Below are 17847 nucleotides of genomic sequence, written 5' to 3' on the forward strand. Positions count from 1 at the left end.
TGAAAACATCTAAAAATCATAGAGTTGGAAGGGATGCCAAGGGATGCAATGCAGGAAACCTGACCCAAGCTATATGGGTTGAACCACCAACCCATATAGTCTACAGACTGCCACCAAGCTTATGCTGACAATTAATAAAATATCATTCTGCAAGTCTTAGTTGATATTTTTTTTAATTGTATGGTTTTATGAAAAGGATTGTTGTAAACTAGCCTGATCTTTTAAATGAACAGTATATGTAAATATTTTTATAAATCAATCTACTTAAAAGGCTTCTTCAAAGAGGAACCTTAGAATCAGAGTTGGAGGGGATCACAAGGATCATCTAGTCCTACTCCCTACAATGCAGGAATCTTTCACACAACACGGGTCTCGAAGCTACAATCCTGAGATTAATAAGTCTCATGCTCTACCAATTGAGCTATTCCTCAGGTAGTCTTCAGTAATGCCAAATCGGCAATAAGATGGTGCCAGTTTAATATTTAACAGAAGGTAATTCCAAGGAGTAGGTTCCTCCACTAAAGGCCCTATTCCTATATCATATTGAATGAACCCCTGGATGCTATCTGAAAAAAGCTGTCTCCTGCAGAGTGCAGCGATCAATTGGGTATATAAGGTATAAGAATATTGTAAAGAGAAATAAGGGACCTTTTTCATATGTGGTGGTCCTGTAAGATTGCAAAAGCCTTATGGGAAACGATCCATAATGAATGGGGGTAATGTTGAAAATAATCTGTTAAAAAAACAGTAGCTTTTCTTCTTAGTATACAGAAAAAATCTGAATGCAGACATGGTTGCCCAGTGATATATGCCCAAAATTGGAAAGAGGAACTGGCCCCCGAAAGAGATGATTGGCAATTAAAATGGATGGAATATGCAAAGATGGCGAAACTTGCTGGAAGATTAAGAGATCAAGTGATACTATTTGTAACAGAATGGGGGGGGGGGATTTATTGAATATATGAAAACAAATTGTAAACAACGAAAAACATTAGCAGGATTAATATAAACATGAGCAGTAAGAAATTTAAAGGAATTATAAAGGATAAATTTGTAAAAAGGTTATTTAGATATGCAGTAAGAAAATGACAGAAAAATAAAAATCCGCATAAGGGGAGGAAGGGAAGTTGCAGAAAATTTTATTTGTGTAGATTTATATTCATTGTTGAGTGCTGTAAAATCAAAAATAAAATAGGGTTTTTTCCCCCAAGCAATCAATGAGAGTAAATGCAAAAAAGGGAAAAAATGATTAAGAATATTATTTTAGACACCCTGGTCTGAAGTTGTTTGGGCTTTGGATAGCAGCACCATGAATTTAGCCTGGTTGCTAATAAGCATCCAATTCTTGCTTAATTTACATCATTAGACTTCAACTGGTGAATAAACACCCACTACTGTATCGTTGCCAAACTGAAGATTGGTTACAGCAGCCATAGAAATAGGTGGTAAAAAAATAAGAAATGGGTCCCAAAATGCATGTTTGGATTAAAGGTGAGCTTGGGTCTGGAAAAGTTGAAGCCTGCTATCTTAGGAACTAACCCAGTCATCACAATCACTATAGGCAAGCGGTTTTGAGACCTCTTGATTAAAATGCCATCCGAGAGATCCTTGACCAGATGCTCTGACCCTAATAATTCCCTTTCTGTACATGTTCCTTTCCTAAGACTTTTCTGTTCAGCAAGAATTCCCTATCCTCCGATTAGAATGCAGTGTTCAATAGTACACAGGGAGCTAGGAGACTGGATCTCCTTGCTGGATTCCCCACTGTGACTGATAAATGAAACACAATAGCTTACAGCCAGCCTGTAACCCAGTGTTGCCTAGCAGCTATGTAAGTGACCTGCCAGGTGATTCATAACCTATCTGCAATCCCAGGCAGACAGCAAACTGGGCTTAGTCCCTTGACAGACATAGGTTGTGGAGCGCTATTAGGCCCAGTTATGTTGCCAGCCATGCAAACCACTCAGTAAAGAGGCGGCTGGTATTGTCTATCTGTAGGAATTGGTGTCGTTATTCTTCTCTGTCAGGCAAATAAGCTTGTATTTGATCTTTCAAATTTGAGCCATCACTCTCCTCCACAGAACACCAATGCTAATTAGTATTGGTTTACATACTGCCTCCCAGAGGGAAGTGGAGAGCAACAACTTGCTTAAAAGCACTACCCAAAAGACAATGAGACTAAGGAACAGAAGGCGTGAGAGAACACACACACAAAAACCCAGCCATCTTGTTCTGGGGTTGCGTGCTTCATTTCTTCTGACTTCATCTGTGGAAGCAAAAAAGTCTGTCATGCACACATCTAGTACATCCATCACCAACCTAACACCCTGAGGGCATTTTGGACTGCAACTCCCATCAGCCTCAGGTAGCACATTGGAGCTGTAGGCCAAAAACATCTGAATGGTGCCAGGTTGGCAAATATTGCCCTATTACAGGCATGTCCAAAGTCTGTTTGGGGGGCCTAATCTGATTTAATCCGGCCCCTGAGGCAGTATATGTCCTGGGGGGAAATCCTTTTAAAAAGCCCAGCAACTCCAATCCTAGAAAGCTCGAAAACTGTGGGGTAGTAAAATTGTAAAAAAAAAACTTCAATCCTAAAAAAAGAGCTCAACAACTTTGGTCGGCCCACACATGTTCACTTCATCAAATCTGGCCCTCTTTGAAAAAGGTTTGGGCACCCCTGCTCTAATATCCTATACTGAACATCTGTGATGGATTTGAATTGCTTGTGAGGCAGTATCAGTTTGCTCCTTCTCCAAGCAAACTCAGCTAGTGAGTGCTGCCAGGACTGTAATCAAAGCAATGTTAATGAGAAACAAGACAGAGCTATTGGCATGGTTCAGAGAACCCAGATGTTTGCAGAAGCACATTTTGTTTTAAACAAACTAAGGGGGTGGGGAATCTTCTCCAAAAGAGCCCAATGAGGAGCACTGGCTATAGAAAGGAGATTGGAAAAGTGGAAGAGGGAACAGAAAGAGGAGTGGAATGCCTTCCTAGGAGAGACCCTGAACATGAGCACTCCTCTTGGGACACTTGGAGCACTAGTTTCTCCACTTCTGAGATATACAATTGCTTCTTCCCTTTTCATATTAGAAGCCCCCCTCTGCTTTGTGATGCACAACACAAAATGACCACCCCCCAATATCAGATGCTTTGCTAGAACCAAATCATTCCAGGTTTCCTACTCAGACAACACTACCAGCATTCTTATGTTAAAGGAATAAAATGAAATATTTCATTTGCTTTATTTCCAGAATCAAGGGGGCAAGCAGGTGCAACTGAAGGAATTCAAGCTCATTTGAAGATTGCAGGAGTTCCCTTGCACATCAGTAGTGGCTCTCTAGAAGTCTGAGTGATAAACTGGAATGAAGAAATGCAGATCTGGTGCTTTTGTTTTCTGTGTCAGCATCTTCGAGGCTGCTTTGGAGCTGGAAGCTTGTCTCATCTCCATGGGCTGCAGAGGTCCCTACCAGAAGGGCTGGCAAGCAGTTTACACAACGAGCCGAGGCTGCTGGGTCATCAAGACTCCAAAGCGTTTCTTGATGGTGATCCTGTGTCGGGAATATTTGTCATCTGGAGAAAAGCGGGCAGGATGGGCTGAACACGTTGGCTGGCCAGTGGGATCCGCCTTCTGCAAAGCAGGGAAGAGAAGGCACAGCAATTTGTGAGCATACAAAATCTTGGCTTTAATATATATATATATATATGTATATATATGTGTGTGTGTGATATATATATATATATATATATGTATATATATGTACAGTGGTACCTCGGGTTACATACGCTTCAGGTTACACACTCCACTAACGCAGAAATAATGCTTCAGGTTAAGAACTTTGCTTCAGGATAAGAACAGAAATCGGGCTCCAGCGGCACGGCAGCAGCAGGAGGCCCCATTAGCTAAAGTGGTACTTCAGGTTAAGAACAGTTTCAGGTTAAGAATGAACCTCCAGAACGAATTCAGTACTTAACCCGAGGTACCACTGTATATGTATGTGTGTAAACATTGTCAGCTGAGATTAAGAACAACAATATCCCAACAATCTTGGCTTAAATGTGTATGTTAATATTGGCAGTCTATATGTGAGCAACTACAATCCTAGCAAGACCAAACCAGCCCTAAAAGCTACACATTCCATCTTAAAATCACTTTTATGTTCTTCATGTCCAACTTTTCTTCCAAAGTACTGAAAAGGACATACATGCTTCTCCTCTTCCCAATCTGAGCCTTGCAACACTCCTAGTGTGCCTTTCATGAAATCAAAACAAGGCACTCCCTACCCACGTGCTTATATTCTAATAAACAAACAAGTTAATAAAAATACAATTTTTCATGATCGCGAGAACTCACACATGTCTCTTTTCTTAAGATTTCAACAGACCACTTAGACCCATACAATCTTTTTCCTCCTACACCCCTCCCCAATCCATTCACGAGGACCAAAAACAAGTATTTAATTAACTTAAGGGGGGGAATATACAAACGAAAGCAATGCAATTACCACAATGTTAAATTATGACCAGGGTATCAAAGTAGCATGCAGATTTTGCACAGATAATTCCACATTTAAACCAATGACGATCTTTAAAAGAAACAATAGGGAAAGAAGATTAATTGCAGCCAGATATGGGTGGCTAGGGCAACCCAGCCATATAGGTGGGGTATAAATAATCAAATTATTAGTGTATTAGTATTGGATGGAGCATAACAAGAATTGATATGCATAGCATCTGGATTTGGGGGGCATCAGGAAGGAGAAAGGGACTAAGAATTTGGAGGGGCGGAGAGACAAACGCCATTAAAGTGAAATCCTTACCTTGAGAGTGTAGACCCTATTTCCTTCCTCATCGAGGTAGTACTGCAGAAACATTGCTGCGGGTTATGAAAGCGTTAGCAATATACCTGCAAACGGATTAAAAGAGCTTCCTCCTACCAATATACACGCGCTTCCATACAACCCACGTGCACATTAGCCCCACCCACTTCCTCTCCAGCAGGATGCTTTAATCTGCCAATGAACGAGCTCGTAAAGAAACCGAGCATTCTGGGAGTTGTAGTCTTTCGGCTTCAGAATTCCGGAGTCTCATACTGTACAGTACTCCGCTCCAGAAGTCATTGTTGGTTCAATGCATTCTGGGAATTGTAGTCTATCTGCTCTAGCCACACACACTAGACTCAAATCTAGAATTATATTGTACAGTTGGAAGGGGCTCCCGGGGTCATCTAGTCCAACCCCCAGCAATGCAGGAATCTCAACGGAAGCATCCATGGCAGATGGCTATCTAACCTCTGTTTTAAAACCTCCAAGGAAGGAGAGCCCACATCCTCCCGAGGGAGACCTCTGCACTGTGAAACAGCTCATACTGTCATAAAGTTTTCTCCTAAGGTTTAGTTTGGGGTTCCTTCCTTGTCATTTGAATCCATTGGTTCCAGTCCTCCAGAGCAGGAGAAAACAAGCTTGCTCCATCTTCCCTTTAGATATTTGAAGATAGCTATCCTTTCTCCTCTTTTCCAAGCTAAACATACCCAGAGTTCCCTGTTGAAAGTCTGCATCTTTCTCTACTAAAAGCACCTCTACAAATAATGTGTTGACCTGTACCTCTGCAGAAGGGGGTGGGCAGGTGGGTACACATGCTTGGGGGGTAGGGGTGGAGCAGGCACCCAGAGGGCCCTGCCAGAGGCCTGCCGGACTTAACACTGTCATGCCGAAAAAGCTCTGTGCCTCCCAGCTGACTGGGGACTCCTGCCCAGGGCCTCAGACAAGCTCTGCATGGACCTCTTCAGGCTCAGTGCCACATTACCTTGTGGGCAGCCTTCCAGGGGCCATATGCCATCACTGGTCAAGGCACGAGTCAAAAGTGTGCAGAAGAATAAATGTAAGCTTTGCATACTTAAAGTAGAATTATTTTTGTACCCTGTTCTATCCTCCCTCCAGGTATCGTCAGAGTTCAAGGACACATACCTGCCAGGTGAAATCACAAAGAGGGTGTTAAGCGAGGACAGGTGTGGCCTACTGAGACAAGGAGCGCCTTGGGAGCATTCATCCTGATCGGTTTACAAGGAGGTTAGATCACGTTGCTTCAAGCAATTGCTGTTCCCAACCTTTCCTCTGCATTTCCCTGTCATGACAAACAAACATCTCGAAGGGCCCAAAGGCAAGCTGAGTAGCCTGATTCTAAGTGGTCAAAAGGGAGGGCACAGGATCCCAGCAGGAGAGGGCAAAGGAGGAGTTTCTGAAGTGCTGAGATCTCAGGGTTGTGGGTTCGAGCCCCATGTTGGGTAAAAGATTCCTGCTTTGCAGGGGGTTGGACTAGATGACCCTCGTGGTCACTTTCAATTCTACATTTCTTTGATTCAAACCAGATGTTAAGCATGCAGTACAAGCAGGATCCCATGGATGGCCAAAGTTTTACATGCAGAGGAGAGGACAAGAGATAGGCCTAGTTGTGGGGATGGCTGTATGTCAATGGGGTTCTAATAAGCCTCAGAGCCAAGCCATATAGAATAGTTAAACCAAAGAATTAAGAGGGGAGATAAAACAGGAGGCGATAATTTAAGATCTATCAAGCTCTCATTTGGGGATTTCGAGCATGGTGGCATCTGTTTGCTGGTGATACCTGCCTGGGCTTCTCTTTTACATCTTAGTCAGGTGTGGCTGTGCAATTCTTGCATCATTGCCTGGATGCAGTCAGGGTAAATAACCTGAAACTGAATCCCAGCAAAATGGAAGTTCTATGGGCAGGTAGTTCACATGTCTGGGAATGGGAAAGATCTTCCAGAACTGGATAAGGTTGCACTCCTTCAAAAGGAGAAGGTATAGTCTGGGAGTACTCTTCACCCATCTTTATTGCTGGAGGCACAAGAGGTCACAGTGTCTAGGAGGGCCTCCAGACCTAGACAAGGATAGCCTAGACAAGGATAGCCTTGTCATTGTGACTCATGTGTTGGTAATGTCAAGGCTGGACTGTGGTAACATGCTCTGTGTAAGGCTGCCCTGAAGGCTAATCCAGAAGTGCAGGATGCAGCAGCTAGGTTGAAGAATGGGGCATCCAATAACACTGACTTTACTCCAGTCTTCAAGCCTCACTAGCCAAAAATAATATGCTGCTGGGCAGGTTTAAGGTTTTAGCATCGACTTAATAAAATCCTCCCAAATGTTAGACCAGGCTGTTTGCCCATATTAGCCTACCCAATCACGAAGCTCATTATGGGAGGACCTCCTGGTTGTGCCGCAAACTGCAGAGATTTTTACTGGGGCAACCAGGAAGACAGCCTTTTCAGTTGTCAAACCCTCTCTATGGGTCAATTCAAAGGGTTTGCTCTGGAAAGAACTTGGTTGGATACAATTCCTGGTTTGCAGAAGAAAAGCAGAAAACACACACACACACACACACACACACACACACACACACACACACTGCCCAGGTGAAACTTCTGTCAAATCATCACACCTGAGAGAGAATTCTTTTGGTCTCTTCCAACTCCCCAGTTCTCAGATTCTCAGTACCTTCTCAAAACTTTTATTTCCCAAAGTTCCACAGGGGAAGCCATGGCAGTTAAACAGTTTCAAACTGGTCAAGATTTGTTGCTTGTTGCCCTCAAGTGGCATAACCCTGTGCTTGCATCTGCTGCCCGATGTCAGAGCAGACACAAAACAAGTCAACAGGCACCTCACAAACAACTACTGTATTGCTATTTTAATTTGGGCAGGATTTGGGCAGGTAGCACCTCTTGCATCATTTCTGGGGACGTGGGTTGGGAGAGGTGTGTATCTTTGGTGTGGACCGATGCTGGTCAGATTCCCCCTGTTGCTTTTTCATTTTCAAATGTTTATAGACAGAGGTAGGATGAGCAATTGATAATCAAGAAAAATCATGCCCAATCTTTACAACAACAACATTTTTATTTATAATAATAGGGTGGGTTGGAGACATCATCAAGAGAAGTGTTTTGCAGCATGGAGATTGTCACCTGTTTTGTTATCTCTGCAGATCCTGCTGTTGTTAAAGACCCAGAAGCGGGAGCCAATAGAAAGGTTGACAGCCCACGTTGGAGGTAATGCTGAGATCGAGTGGAACACCTGCTCCTTGTGGAATCCATTAACAGCCCTTGCACATGCGGATACTCAGGAAACAGTATGAAGATGAAATCAGACGTAGCATGCAGAATAGAGATCAGACCTGCAGGTTAGAACTTTAACTTCCTCCCCCTTATTGGAACCCCCAAGGTGTCTAGGTTCTGGAATTGTTATCCTTCAACCTTCGCACCTAGAGTTGAGTCAACAATGATGGATCTTCTTGGAAACCAAATGGCATCATTGTGAACTTCCCAGAAGGACCTGTATCCGATTCATTTCCGTCAACGATCCCACAACAGGACTTCACGGAGCAAACAGAGACAGGGCCCCAGTTCCTTTGAACAGCTCTCTTTGCTCCATATTCCTTCTCCCATAGGGCCATGGCCTCTCAGGCCCACACCCCGGGCCCTGCCCCACCTTCCTGCCCACCCAGTGCCCCCTCACTGCTCCTGCCCGCCTTCCCTGGGACGGCTCTGCTCGTGACCTCAGCCGATGCCCCGGGGAGCAAGCTGATCATCAAGTTAAAAAGAGAAGGCCCCATGATGGGGGGTGCTGAAGAAATACCCCGGACTCAGACTTTCTTTCTGACAGGGATGCCACTGGGCTGGGCCACCCAGCGTCGGGATGGGCCAGCAGGCCCCGGCATCCGCACAGTGTTGCTGGCGAAAGCTGGCGAGGAGCCAGGTGGTAGAAAACAGAGAGTGCCCGAGGCCATGCCATCTGCCCGAGCGCCCCCTCCCAGTGATGCCTCCTTTGCCTGTACCTCCAAGGGGGTTTATGAGAATTATCGGCGCTGGCAACGCTACAAGGCTTTGGCCAGGCGCCATTTCCCTGCCACGCCTGATGCCGAAGCTCTCGCCTGTTTTTTCATGTGAGGGTCTTGGTGGCAAGGATCATTTGGTTTGGGAGACAAGGGTGACCTAGACTGGGGATAATAAACAGATAACAAACTGTGAGGATTGGCAGGGGGATTGGTCAGCCTTGGGTTACTACTGATTGAGACAGCAAAAGGATTGGTACTGAGATGTGGGATCCCACTGTTTTCTAAAGGCACTGAATCCAATACACACAGAATAGTTGAAGTTAGAGGGAAGGCCTTGAGTCATGAGCAAAATGAGTTTGGTGGCAGAACTCTGCACACAAAATAAGGATTTGGGAGTTCTGAATGTTTCTCTTTATGAACCCTGAAGCCCTGGTTGAAATCTGAACACTAATCCTAACTTTGCCAACCCAGGACCTCATGGCAATTCCCATTTTATACCCTAGGGAAATTGTTGAAGTGCGGTATCAATTCACACAGCCATCATCTTAAGGGCTAGTTTTTCCTGTTTATCAGCAGAATTAAGAAGTAACCCCCTACCTGACCACACTGCACTTGAATATGCATGCACATTCCCCTGTGAAAAACACATTTCAGTTAGAGTAGACATGCAATCCAGGACCTGCAACCTGAAGTGGTATAATTAAAACCAGGGGGTGGGGTGAGGTAGCTTTAGCACTTAATTCTGCTCATTTCATAAGCTGAAAAGTATTGACAAATTGCAATCAGAGGTTGCTACAACTGCTCAAAGTTCCCCCGTGGCAGAAAGGGTGCTTTCCAAAGTATTCAAACCCATGTACCAGTGTAACAACAACAACAACACTCCTTGGCACCTATTTGAAGGTCTCCTCCTCTTCTCCTTTTAACCACTAGGCTATACTGCCTATACTGTCAAGTGAGGTTAAGGAGCTAAATTTGGGTTAGAGAAGGCTCCATAAATGTCATGATGGTCAAAGTTGTGGGTGGTTGTGGTGGTGAACGGCTATGAACTACACCCAAATGTGAAAGCACATTTAAAGCACATGGCTTCTCCCAAAGGAACTAGGGAACTGTAGTTTGCTAAGGGTGTGGGGAATTGTAGTACTGTGAGGGTTAAGCTACAATTACCAGGATTCTTTGGAGTAAGTCATTGTTGGGAAGCAAAAGATATGGTAAATAAAAAGAAGAATTCCCTGGATGCCTAGATCCAGGTTTGGAGAAATTTAAAACCACAAAAGTGTGGAAATATAGGTTGCTTTAAAATATCCCCTTCTAAGTTGCTTCCAACACCCCCCTAAACATAGAAAGAGACCACGTGTATGGTAAGTTTAAAAAAGTTTACTTATTCAAAGGTCAGATTCATGTGCTTTCCCATACAGCAGTAAGAAAACACAGGCTGTCAAACTTAGTTTCCAAAGTGGTGAATGATTCTAATTTATTTGCAAAGATGGCTTCCTTGAGCCATGCGATCTGAGCTTGATAAACCTTCCCCAAGGTGAGGGGGCGTGACCTATCTAAGCTTGACAGCACATCTTACTCTATGGTCTTAACCCCTTCATGAAAAGGACTTAAGCATGCTGGTTATAGGAGGACGGTTATGCCACAGCCATGTGTGTTAAATGTGCTTTAGATTTTTGGTGTGGGTGTGATCATAGAGGCAAGGGTTGCTGTTCACATTTTAGAAGCTTTGCTCTCACTGATGTGACATCATCATCCTGCCCCTGCAGCCCCGTCCTCCGCTCATTGGCACGCCTGCGTCCCGACATGACCCTGGAGGATGGGGTTCCCCGTGCCGTGCAAGAATGGGAGCACAGCAGCAACTTTGAGCGCATGATCTTCTACGAAATGGCAGAAAAGTAAGAGTTCCCCACCCACATATGGGCTTATGGGTGGCTAGCGGGTGAAGAGGGTCCCTTCATTTTGAATTCACCCTCCCTCTTCTGCCCTTCCCTTTCTCAGGTTCATGGAGTTCGAAGCAGAAGAGGAGCAACAGATCCAGAAGATGAAGCTCTTGGCCAGTTGCTCTCAGTTCCAGGCCCCAGCTCCCAAACCCAACAAGCCACCTCCGTCCCCTGCCCCTGAGTCTGGGCAGCAGCAAGGTAGTGTCTTCCTCCCACAATCCTCTGCACTTTGAGCAAAACCCTTACCCATCTAGACCAACTGTTGGCCAACAGGGGTGGCTCCTAGGAACTAGTAGGGCAGAAGGCAGAGAATTCAACGGTAGGTAGAGGCAGAACCAAAGACGGCAGAGCCAGCCAATTCTAGTGTCTTCCTCCCCACTTCCTCCTCCCTGCTGAATTCTACAAGGGGCAACTCTGGGGCTAAGGAGAAGGAAGATGGCAGCTGGAACCACCTGCTAGATTGATTGTAAGTCAGAAGGCAGGCAGGTGAGGGCTGGCTGAAGGCAGACAGAGCTTGGTGGGGCAGTGCCCCGTTTTGACCTAATGGATCAGCACCCAAGGCCAATAGGAAGAGGACCTGATGGGGAACTAGTATGCAAATGGCTAATGAGCTCCTTTTCTTTCCTCCCAATAATAATAATAATTTATAGCCCGCCCACCTGGCTGAGTTTCCCCTATATTGCTTCCCCGGCTGGCATGTCTTCACCCCAGGCAGCTAGTACGCCTTTGATCATAAAACCCCACATGGAAAAGACTTCCTGGTTCATTTTACACACCGTCTCCATGTGCTAATTCTTCCCTATGCCCGGGAGACTGTGTGGTGCTTATTTTAAAATCGCAAGTCTGAGCCAATTTCTGCTACAAGAAAACCTGACTTTATGCGGATTTCAATACATTTTATTTGCATATATATATATATATATATATATGCAGATTTAAATACATTTAACTCTGTTTGCTATTGCAATTGATTCCGGTTCCCCTAGTTAAGGGATGGAACTATGCAGCAGCACTGAGCCCACAAATTCTTGTTTATGCTTCTCTCCCCATGAGCCTTGGCTTCTGAGACACCGTCTGGCATTGCCAACCTATTTTTGAGCACTTCCTCTTAGCAACAAGATACTGAGAGCAGGGGTCACCAACCATTTTAGGCCTGTAAGGATATGCTGGGGGGGGGGGTACCATCTCCCTATTCCAGGCCTAGGCAGAGATCAGCTGCTGCAGGCCCTCTTGGCAGAGTGCTAGCTGTTCTCCCAGTTGCCAACCCAAAGGCAAAAAAGGGTGGGTGAGGAAAGCGGGGCCTGATGGCAGCCCATCTCCTCCCAAAAGTGGAGTAAATTTGGACCCATCAGGAAATGTCTTCACTCCATTTGAACTACTGTGATAGGTCAGCAATGAGTTGCACACGCCATTCGAGTTCACCTAGCCCAGTGTACTCATGTAGGATTGACTCCATGATCTCCTTGCTTCCCCCAAAGTCTACATCCCCAAGAAGTCAGCTTCCAAGAGCCGCCAGCCTCGGCGTCGCCAGCGGCGTCCGCCCAGCACTTCCACCCCAGGAGCGCCCAGGGAGATCCCTGCCGAGGCGGTGCACCAGTATGCTGAGATCATGGAAGGCCTGGACACGAGTTGGGAGGAGGAAGAGGACGAGAAGAAAGAACAAGGGGTGTGCAGCAACCCCCAAGAGCAGGAAGAGGGGGCCTTCCCAGATCCTGCCCTGCTGCAGTATATCGATCAGTTATGTGATGATGAAGAATTTGTTTGTAAGGTAAACAGTAGTGGTGTTTGCTTCGTGGGAACGGAGCAAATGTAATTCTTGCAGCCCTTCTCTCAGCCCCTCTCCAGGCTGTTGGTTTTTTTGCATGTATACTCTGCAACAAGTCACTAATACAATAATAGTGCATTAATGGCAGATTGATATAGGATCGCCCACACATCATTCTGATTTATTAGTTGTTCTGCAATCCTTCCCCAGTGTTACTACATTATTGCTGTCTAGAGGGGCACCACTTGCACTGTAGCGGAATGAAAGAAGGACAACAAACAAACCGGAATATTTGTAGAATGAAAAAGTTACAGGATTTCAGGAGGGCCATGCACTGATAAAGGAGTATGTCCACCCAGAAACCTTCGTAGGTACAAACAACATTGATAGCGTAATCATGTATAAGTGCCTTGATACCATCATGGGCACACATTATCATGAATGCACCATAAGAAAGGATGTCTGGAGGGGGCCATAATATCATCATCAGGGTAAACCGCCTTGAGTATTGTAAGAAAGATGGTATACAAATTTAAAAATGATGATGATGACCCTGCTAGATGTTAAAAAGGTGGCAGCCAAACACACAACAAACACATGGTTAGCATCTAGCACCAACTTTGACTTTTGTGTCTCATAGCTATAACAGCACAAGCCCAGCTATAATGCACCACTGAGTGTTGCTAAGCAATTATCCAATTTTACTCCTCCCTTTATTACTAATCTTTATCATAAACAGATATTTGTAGTCCTCCTCCAGCCTGCTGCCCTCTAGAGATTCTTGGACTGCAGCTCCTATCATCTCCAACCATTGGCCATGCTGTCGGAGGCTGATGAATGTTGGAGTCCTACACATCTGGAGGGCACCAGGTTGGGGAAGGCTAGTCTCAATCCACACCCGTGCCTTGGACCACAGCATTCCATATGCTGAGTTTGTCTTCCTTATCCATTCATCAAGCCACTTCCTTTCCCTGCTTCATGTCTCCACCACCTGAACCTCACCTTAGCTCCACTAACCCTTCCCCTCTTAGAATTCAGAATCCACTTTGGTCTTATCCATCCATGGCAGGTTGGAAACTCCTCTGCTGACAAAGCCTCACTTCCCCAAAGCCTGCATCTTACTCCTCTCTCTGCCGAGTGATGGCAAGAGCCCATGGGGTCCCGGGCACACATAGAGGGTCTGTGTCCCTTTGGAGAATAGAAGACACAGTGCAGGCTGTTGTGCCTAAAGAAATATGATTTATTCACCTATTTACACCTCCAGTCTGTGTGGAGGGAGTCCAGATCTTACTGCATAGATATTTCCATAGGCAGCAGCGCAGGAAACCTTCAGGAAACCTCTCTCCAAGATTGATTTCAGCTCCTTTCTCCCCTTCTTCTTCCCATAAAACCCTTTGCCCTCCCCCAGCGTTACCCTGGCAGCCTCCCCAATCCCTCTGTTCACACCTGGGGGGGGAGAAGTTAATGGACCTTTAGCTGTATCTCATCTCACAAGGTTGGTTTGCATAAGCCAGCCCAGGAAATCCCTGCAGTTTATGTTTTAATCCATTTCCCAATGAATCAAAATCCTAGCATTTATTCATTCCTAGGTTTTAGGGGGATCTCTCCCCTAACCCAGATCTTTAACAGTATTTTTAAACAAATGAGTTATTACATTATCTCTCGGGTGAGGATTGGGCATGCAGACTTTTGCTCCTTTTCAGCCAGGCTCAATACCACAAGCCATGATGCTTCCCCTTCCTCTCCCTGACAGGTTGAAGCTGTCATTCATCCACAGTTTATGGCTGACTTGCTGTCTCCAGAGAAAAGCCAGGATCCTCTAGATCTGATGGAGGAATTGGCGGAGGAGCTAAACTTAACACCAAATCAGGTAACACATGGAATGAGAATGGTGTAGGAAGAGGGACACACAGGGAGTTTCAAGGCTGCAGCTTTGGCCTGCTCATGTGGCCAGTTCAGACCACGGCAGCCGTGGTTATGTCAGCTTTGCCACTGTCAGCCTGTGGTTTGGAAGTCTTGTGCAGAGAGGTATGTGAAACATGTGCAAAAAACAAAGAGGCCTCATTTTCTGTTTCCATTTGAAAGCCGCTGTTTGGTCATAACGGCCTTGGTGCAAATTGGAGGACTATCTCCTCCCCTTCACCACTGTCAAGACTGTCCCAACCATTTTGTGTTGGTTACTACCCATACAACTGGAAACTGACCATAACACTGAATGGGGACATAGCATATTTCCCATCATGCATGGAATCCTATTTTTGCCACATTAGTGCCCATAAAGTGACACTGGCAGACCAGAACTCATTCCCTCCAAAATAGGCACATCCTATCTCATGATGATGATGATGATGATGGTACTGTGCTCATCTGATTGGCCCAGCCACTTTGGGTGGCTTTCAACGTATTTAAAACATAATTAAACATTTAAAAACTTCCCTATAAAGGGAATATGTCTTCTAATGGCCTTCAATGAAAATAGGGACATCGTAAGGAAAAGTGGGACATTCTGGGGTCAAATCAGAAACCAGGATGGCTTCTGTAAATCCGGGACTGTCCCTGGAAAATAGGGACACTTGGAGGGTCTGAACCTGCACATGGCTGTGGAGGCACAGAATTATCCCACTACTGAGAGGCAGTACTGGCAAGACTTTCCCCATAGCTACTCTGAATTGTTCCTTTTTCCTTTCTGTCTACAGCTGACAGAGAAGAGACTCCTGGCGCTGTCGGAAGAAGAAAGGGAGCCCTCTGTCTACCCTACATCCCATTCTGACTCCACCCCCTCGCAGTCTGAGGAAGAGGACGAGGTCAGTGGTAATGGAAAAGGAGAAGATGCATCGTGCCATGCCCTGAAGAGGCCTTTGACCAGCAAAGTCATTAGAAGCAACCAGCCAGAATTGCCTGTGCCAGCCACCAGTTCCCCACTGGCACATCATTCGCAGCAACAAGGCTTTCCGCCCAAAGCAGAGAGTTCTTCTCACAAATGTGGCATCCAGGACTCTCAGGAAGCAAACCTGCTACTCTCCCTGAAGAGCACAGATGAAGAGGAAACCCAGAACTCACAGGGACGAGGCCAGGTTCAAAGTCATGGAAGCTCTTCTCATAGCCAGTGGGCCACACTGGAAGCTACTCCTGGTCTAACAGGAAATGCCAGCATTACTGGAAACTTAACATCTGAAGGGGTCAACAAAGTCAAGCAAGGTATTGCAAGGCCCCATGCCTTGGAACATTCAAAACAAGATGGCGGCCAAGAAGGAAAGGTCAAGCAGCATGCTACAGGGCAAGGCAGCCTTGCTGTCAAAGGACAGTTCCATAATGGGATGGAGCTGGTTTGGAATAATCTAGAACCACCCCACAATAAATGTGGAAAACAAGATGGTATCCAACGAGGGGAGGTCAAATGTCTAAAGAAGGCTCATGCTGTCTGGAAAATACAGGAAGATGATCCAAAAGGGACCGACCATGATCGTCAAGGCCTAAACAAAATATTATTAGGAGATTGCATAGCAGCAGAAAGGACTCTTAGGATGACTTTGAATGGGCATGGGCGACAAAATGTTGACTCTGCAGAAAAGGCCAGAGATCAACTCCTAGTTCAAAGTAATAGGGGGCCGAAGGAAATCTCCAGTAGAAGAGAACTTGACTGTCAAGGTAATGAGATGACATCTCACCCAGACAACCAGATAAAACAGGAACTCCTGCAGGTTGAATGTGAAAAGCTAAATGGCTGTCAAGGAGAAGTAGCCAAAGATCAACTCCAGTCCCAAGGCATTTATAGAGGGGCAAAACCTACCCCTAATGTAACTGTAACTCAGTTTGGAGGCATCGAGCCATGTGGCAAAAGCTCAGCAGCGCAAGGCAGTCTAGCATTGAGCCCCTCTGGACATGGGAATCATCTCAATGGCCAAGAAACACAAGTCAAATCTCAGAAGAAGCCAGAGGCTAACTGGAAGCAAATGACAACGGCATCAGTCAAAAGTGTACAGTTGCCTGCAGATAATATATCATTAGACAAACAACCAATTTCCACCAGACAAGATGGCCAACAGTCCATTGACTCACCCGTGTTGGAAACAGATGAAGGAACTAAAAAGTCACATGTTGAACTCAGCCAGGAAAACAGACAGAAGTTGACTTTATCCAATTCTAGTCGGATAGGGTTGCTTGAAGAGCAGCCCACAGGCACAGATTCTGAGCATGTGCCATATTTCACCCTCTCAGTACTGGAGCCTCAATCTCCAAGTATCCAGAAGTGCCCTGAGATATTCCAGAAGTCTCAGTGGCCACTCACAGATCAGTGCAAAGTCACACCTTGGATAGAAAACCTTCCAGATGGCAAGCAGAACCCAGAGCCCACGCCAAACCCTTCAAGCTATGTTGCCACAGTGGAAGCTGATGGAGGCAACTGCAGTCCAGCTGGAGCTCACACTCCTGTGGCTGCCAGTTCTGGGAAAGGGGGGGCAGCGTTTCCACTACAACAAGGTGGAGGAAGCAGTGGAGGCAGCCATGGAAATGATGAGCCCAGTCAGAGAGCTGAGTCTAGCGATCTGCTCCCTTCTAAAGCCCACAGGGGGCTCGTCAGTTCAGAGAGTAACGCAAAGAACTCGAGTAAGGGGGAAGGGGGAGATTTGCTTGAGAGAGTCGCCATGGCAAAAGGCCTGCTTCCAGAACTCCCCGGAGGAAGCGTGGAAGACATCCTTAAATATGGCACTAAAGAAGACGACGAAGAGGAGGAGGATGAGGAGCTATCTAGCTTCTCCTCCTTGCTTGCCTCCAAGCTCAGCCTCTCCCCTCACAGTGCCCTTGCGCCTCTCGCAAGGGAACCAGGGGACACCCTGTCCTCCTCACCCACGGATGCTGGGAAGCAAGGTGCTAAGACAAGGCATTCCACGAGGGCGCAGGTGCCCCAGAATTCCACCACCCCACCAAACAGGAGTCCAGAAGCCAGCACAGCCGCCCAGCACAGTCACAAGAGAAAGAACAATGGCTCAGGTACACGGAGGAGCAAGCGCCTTCGCAACCAGTAGCAGAGCTCCTTTCTTTCAATGGAGGCTGACTCTAGCAAACCCTGGTAAAGTCTCTTAAAGTCCCCATTTTGGCAGCTCACACCTGTGCTGAGATTTCAGAGCCCTGCCATTACTCAAAATAACATGGAAAAAGACTGCGCCGAAATACCTTGACCAAGTCACGATCTGCCTAGATACGCTTCCCGTGGGACTTGACAGAGACCCCCCTCCCTGCATTTGTTCAAATTTCTTAGCAAATTAAAAGAGATATTGAATCCAACTTGCTTGGCTGCAAGCC

At 45.9% G+C, this 17847-nt stretch overlaps 2 protein-coding genes across 7 annotated transcripts; one reads left to right on the forward strand and one right to left on the reverse strand.

Annotated features, from left to right (window-relative positions):
- Positions 1 to 3231: 3231 nt before the first annotated feature.
- On the reverse strand, positions 3232 to 4985 carry NOP10 (NOP10 ribonucleoprotein). Its single transcript, XM_081835536.1, has 2 exons — positions 4821 to 4985; positions 3232 to 3631 (listed from the first exon to the last, which is right to left on the reverse strand). The coding sequence occupies exons 1-2, from the start codon at positions 4872 to 4874 to the stop codon at positions 3491 to 3493; spliced, it is 195 nt and encodes a 64-aa protein (XP_081691662.1). The 5' UTR covers positions 4875 to 4985; the 3' UTR covers positions 3232 to 3490.
- LOC309326555 (uncharacterized protein) lies at positions 3530 to 17829 on the forward strand. 6 transcript variants are annotated; one of them, XM_081835376.1, is made up of 8 exons: positions 3530 to 3664; positions 5940 to 6068; positions 7996 to 8190; positions 10608 to 10736; positions 10840 to 10979; positions 12260 to 12549; positions 14300 to 14416; positions 15243 to 17829. In XM_081835376.1, the coding sequence occupies exons 3-8, from the start codon at positions 8120 to 8122 to the stop codon at positions 17568 to 17570; spliced, it is 3075 nt and encodes a 1024-aa protein (XP_081691502.1). In that variant the 5' UTR covers positions 3530 to 3664; positions 5940 to 6068; positions 7996 to 8119; the 3' UTR covers positions 17571 to 17829. The 6 variants fall into 6 exon arrangements, with proteins under 6 accessions (XP_081691502.1, XP_081691503.1, XP_081691504.1 ...); XM_081835377.1 differs by lacking the exon at positions 3530 to 3664 and adding an exon at positions 5126 to 5390; XM_081835378.1 differs by lacking the exons at positions 3530 to 3664; positions 5940 to 6068 and adding an exon at positions 7151 to 7305.
- Positions 17830 to 17847: the final 18 nt, after the last annotated feature.

The sequence above is a fragment of the Podarcis erhardii genome (genome assembly GCF_964252035.2).
Source record: "Podarcis erhardii genome assembly, chromosome: 13".
In the NCBI taxonomy this organism is placed as follows: Eukaryota; Metazoa; Chordata; class Lepidosauria; order Squamata; family Lacertidae; genus Podarcis; species Podarcis erhardii.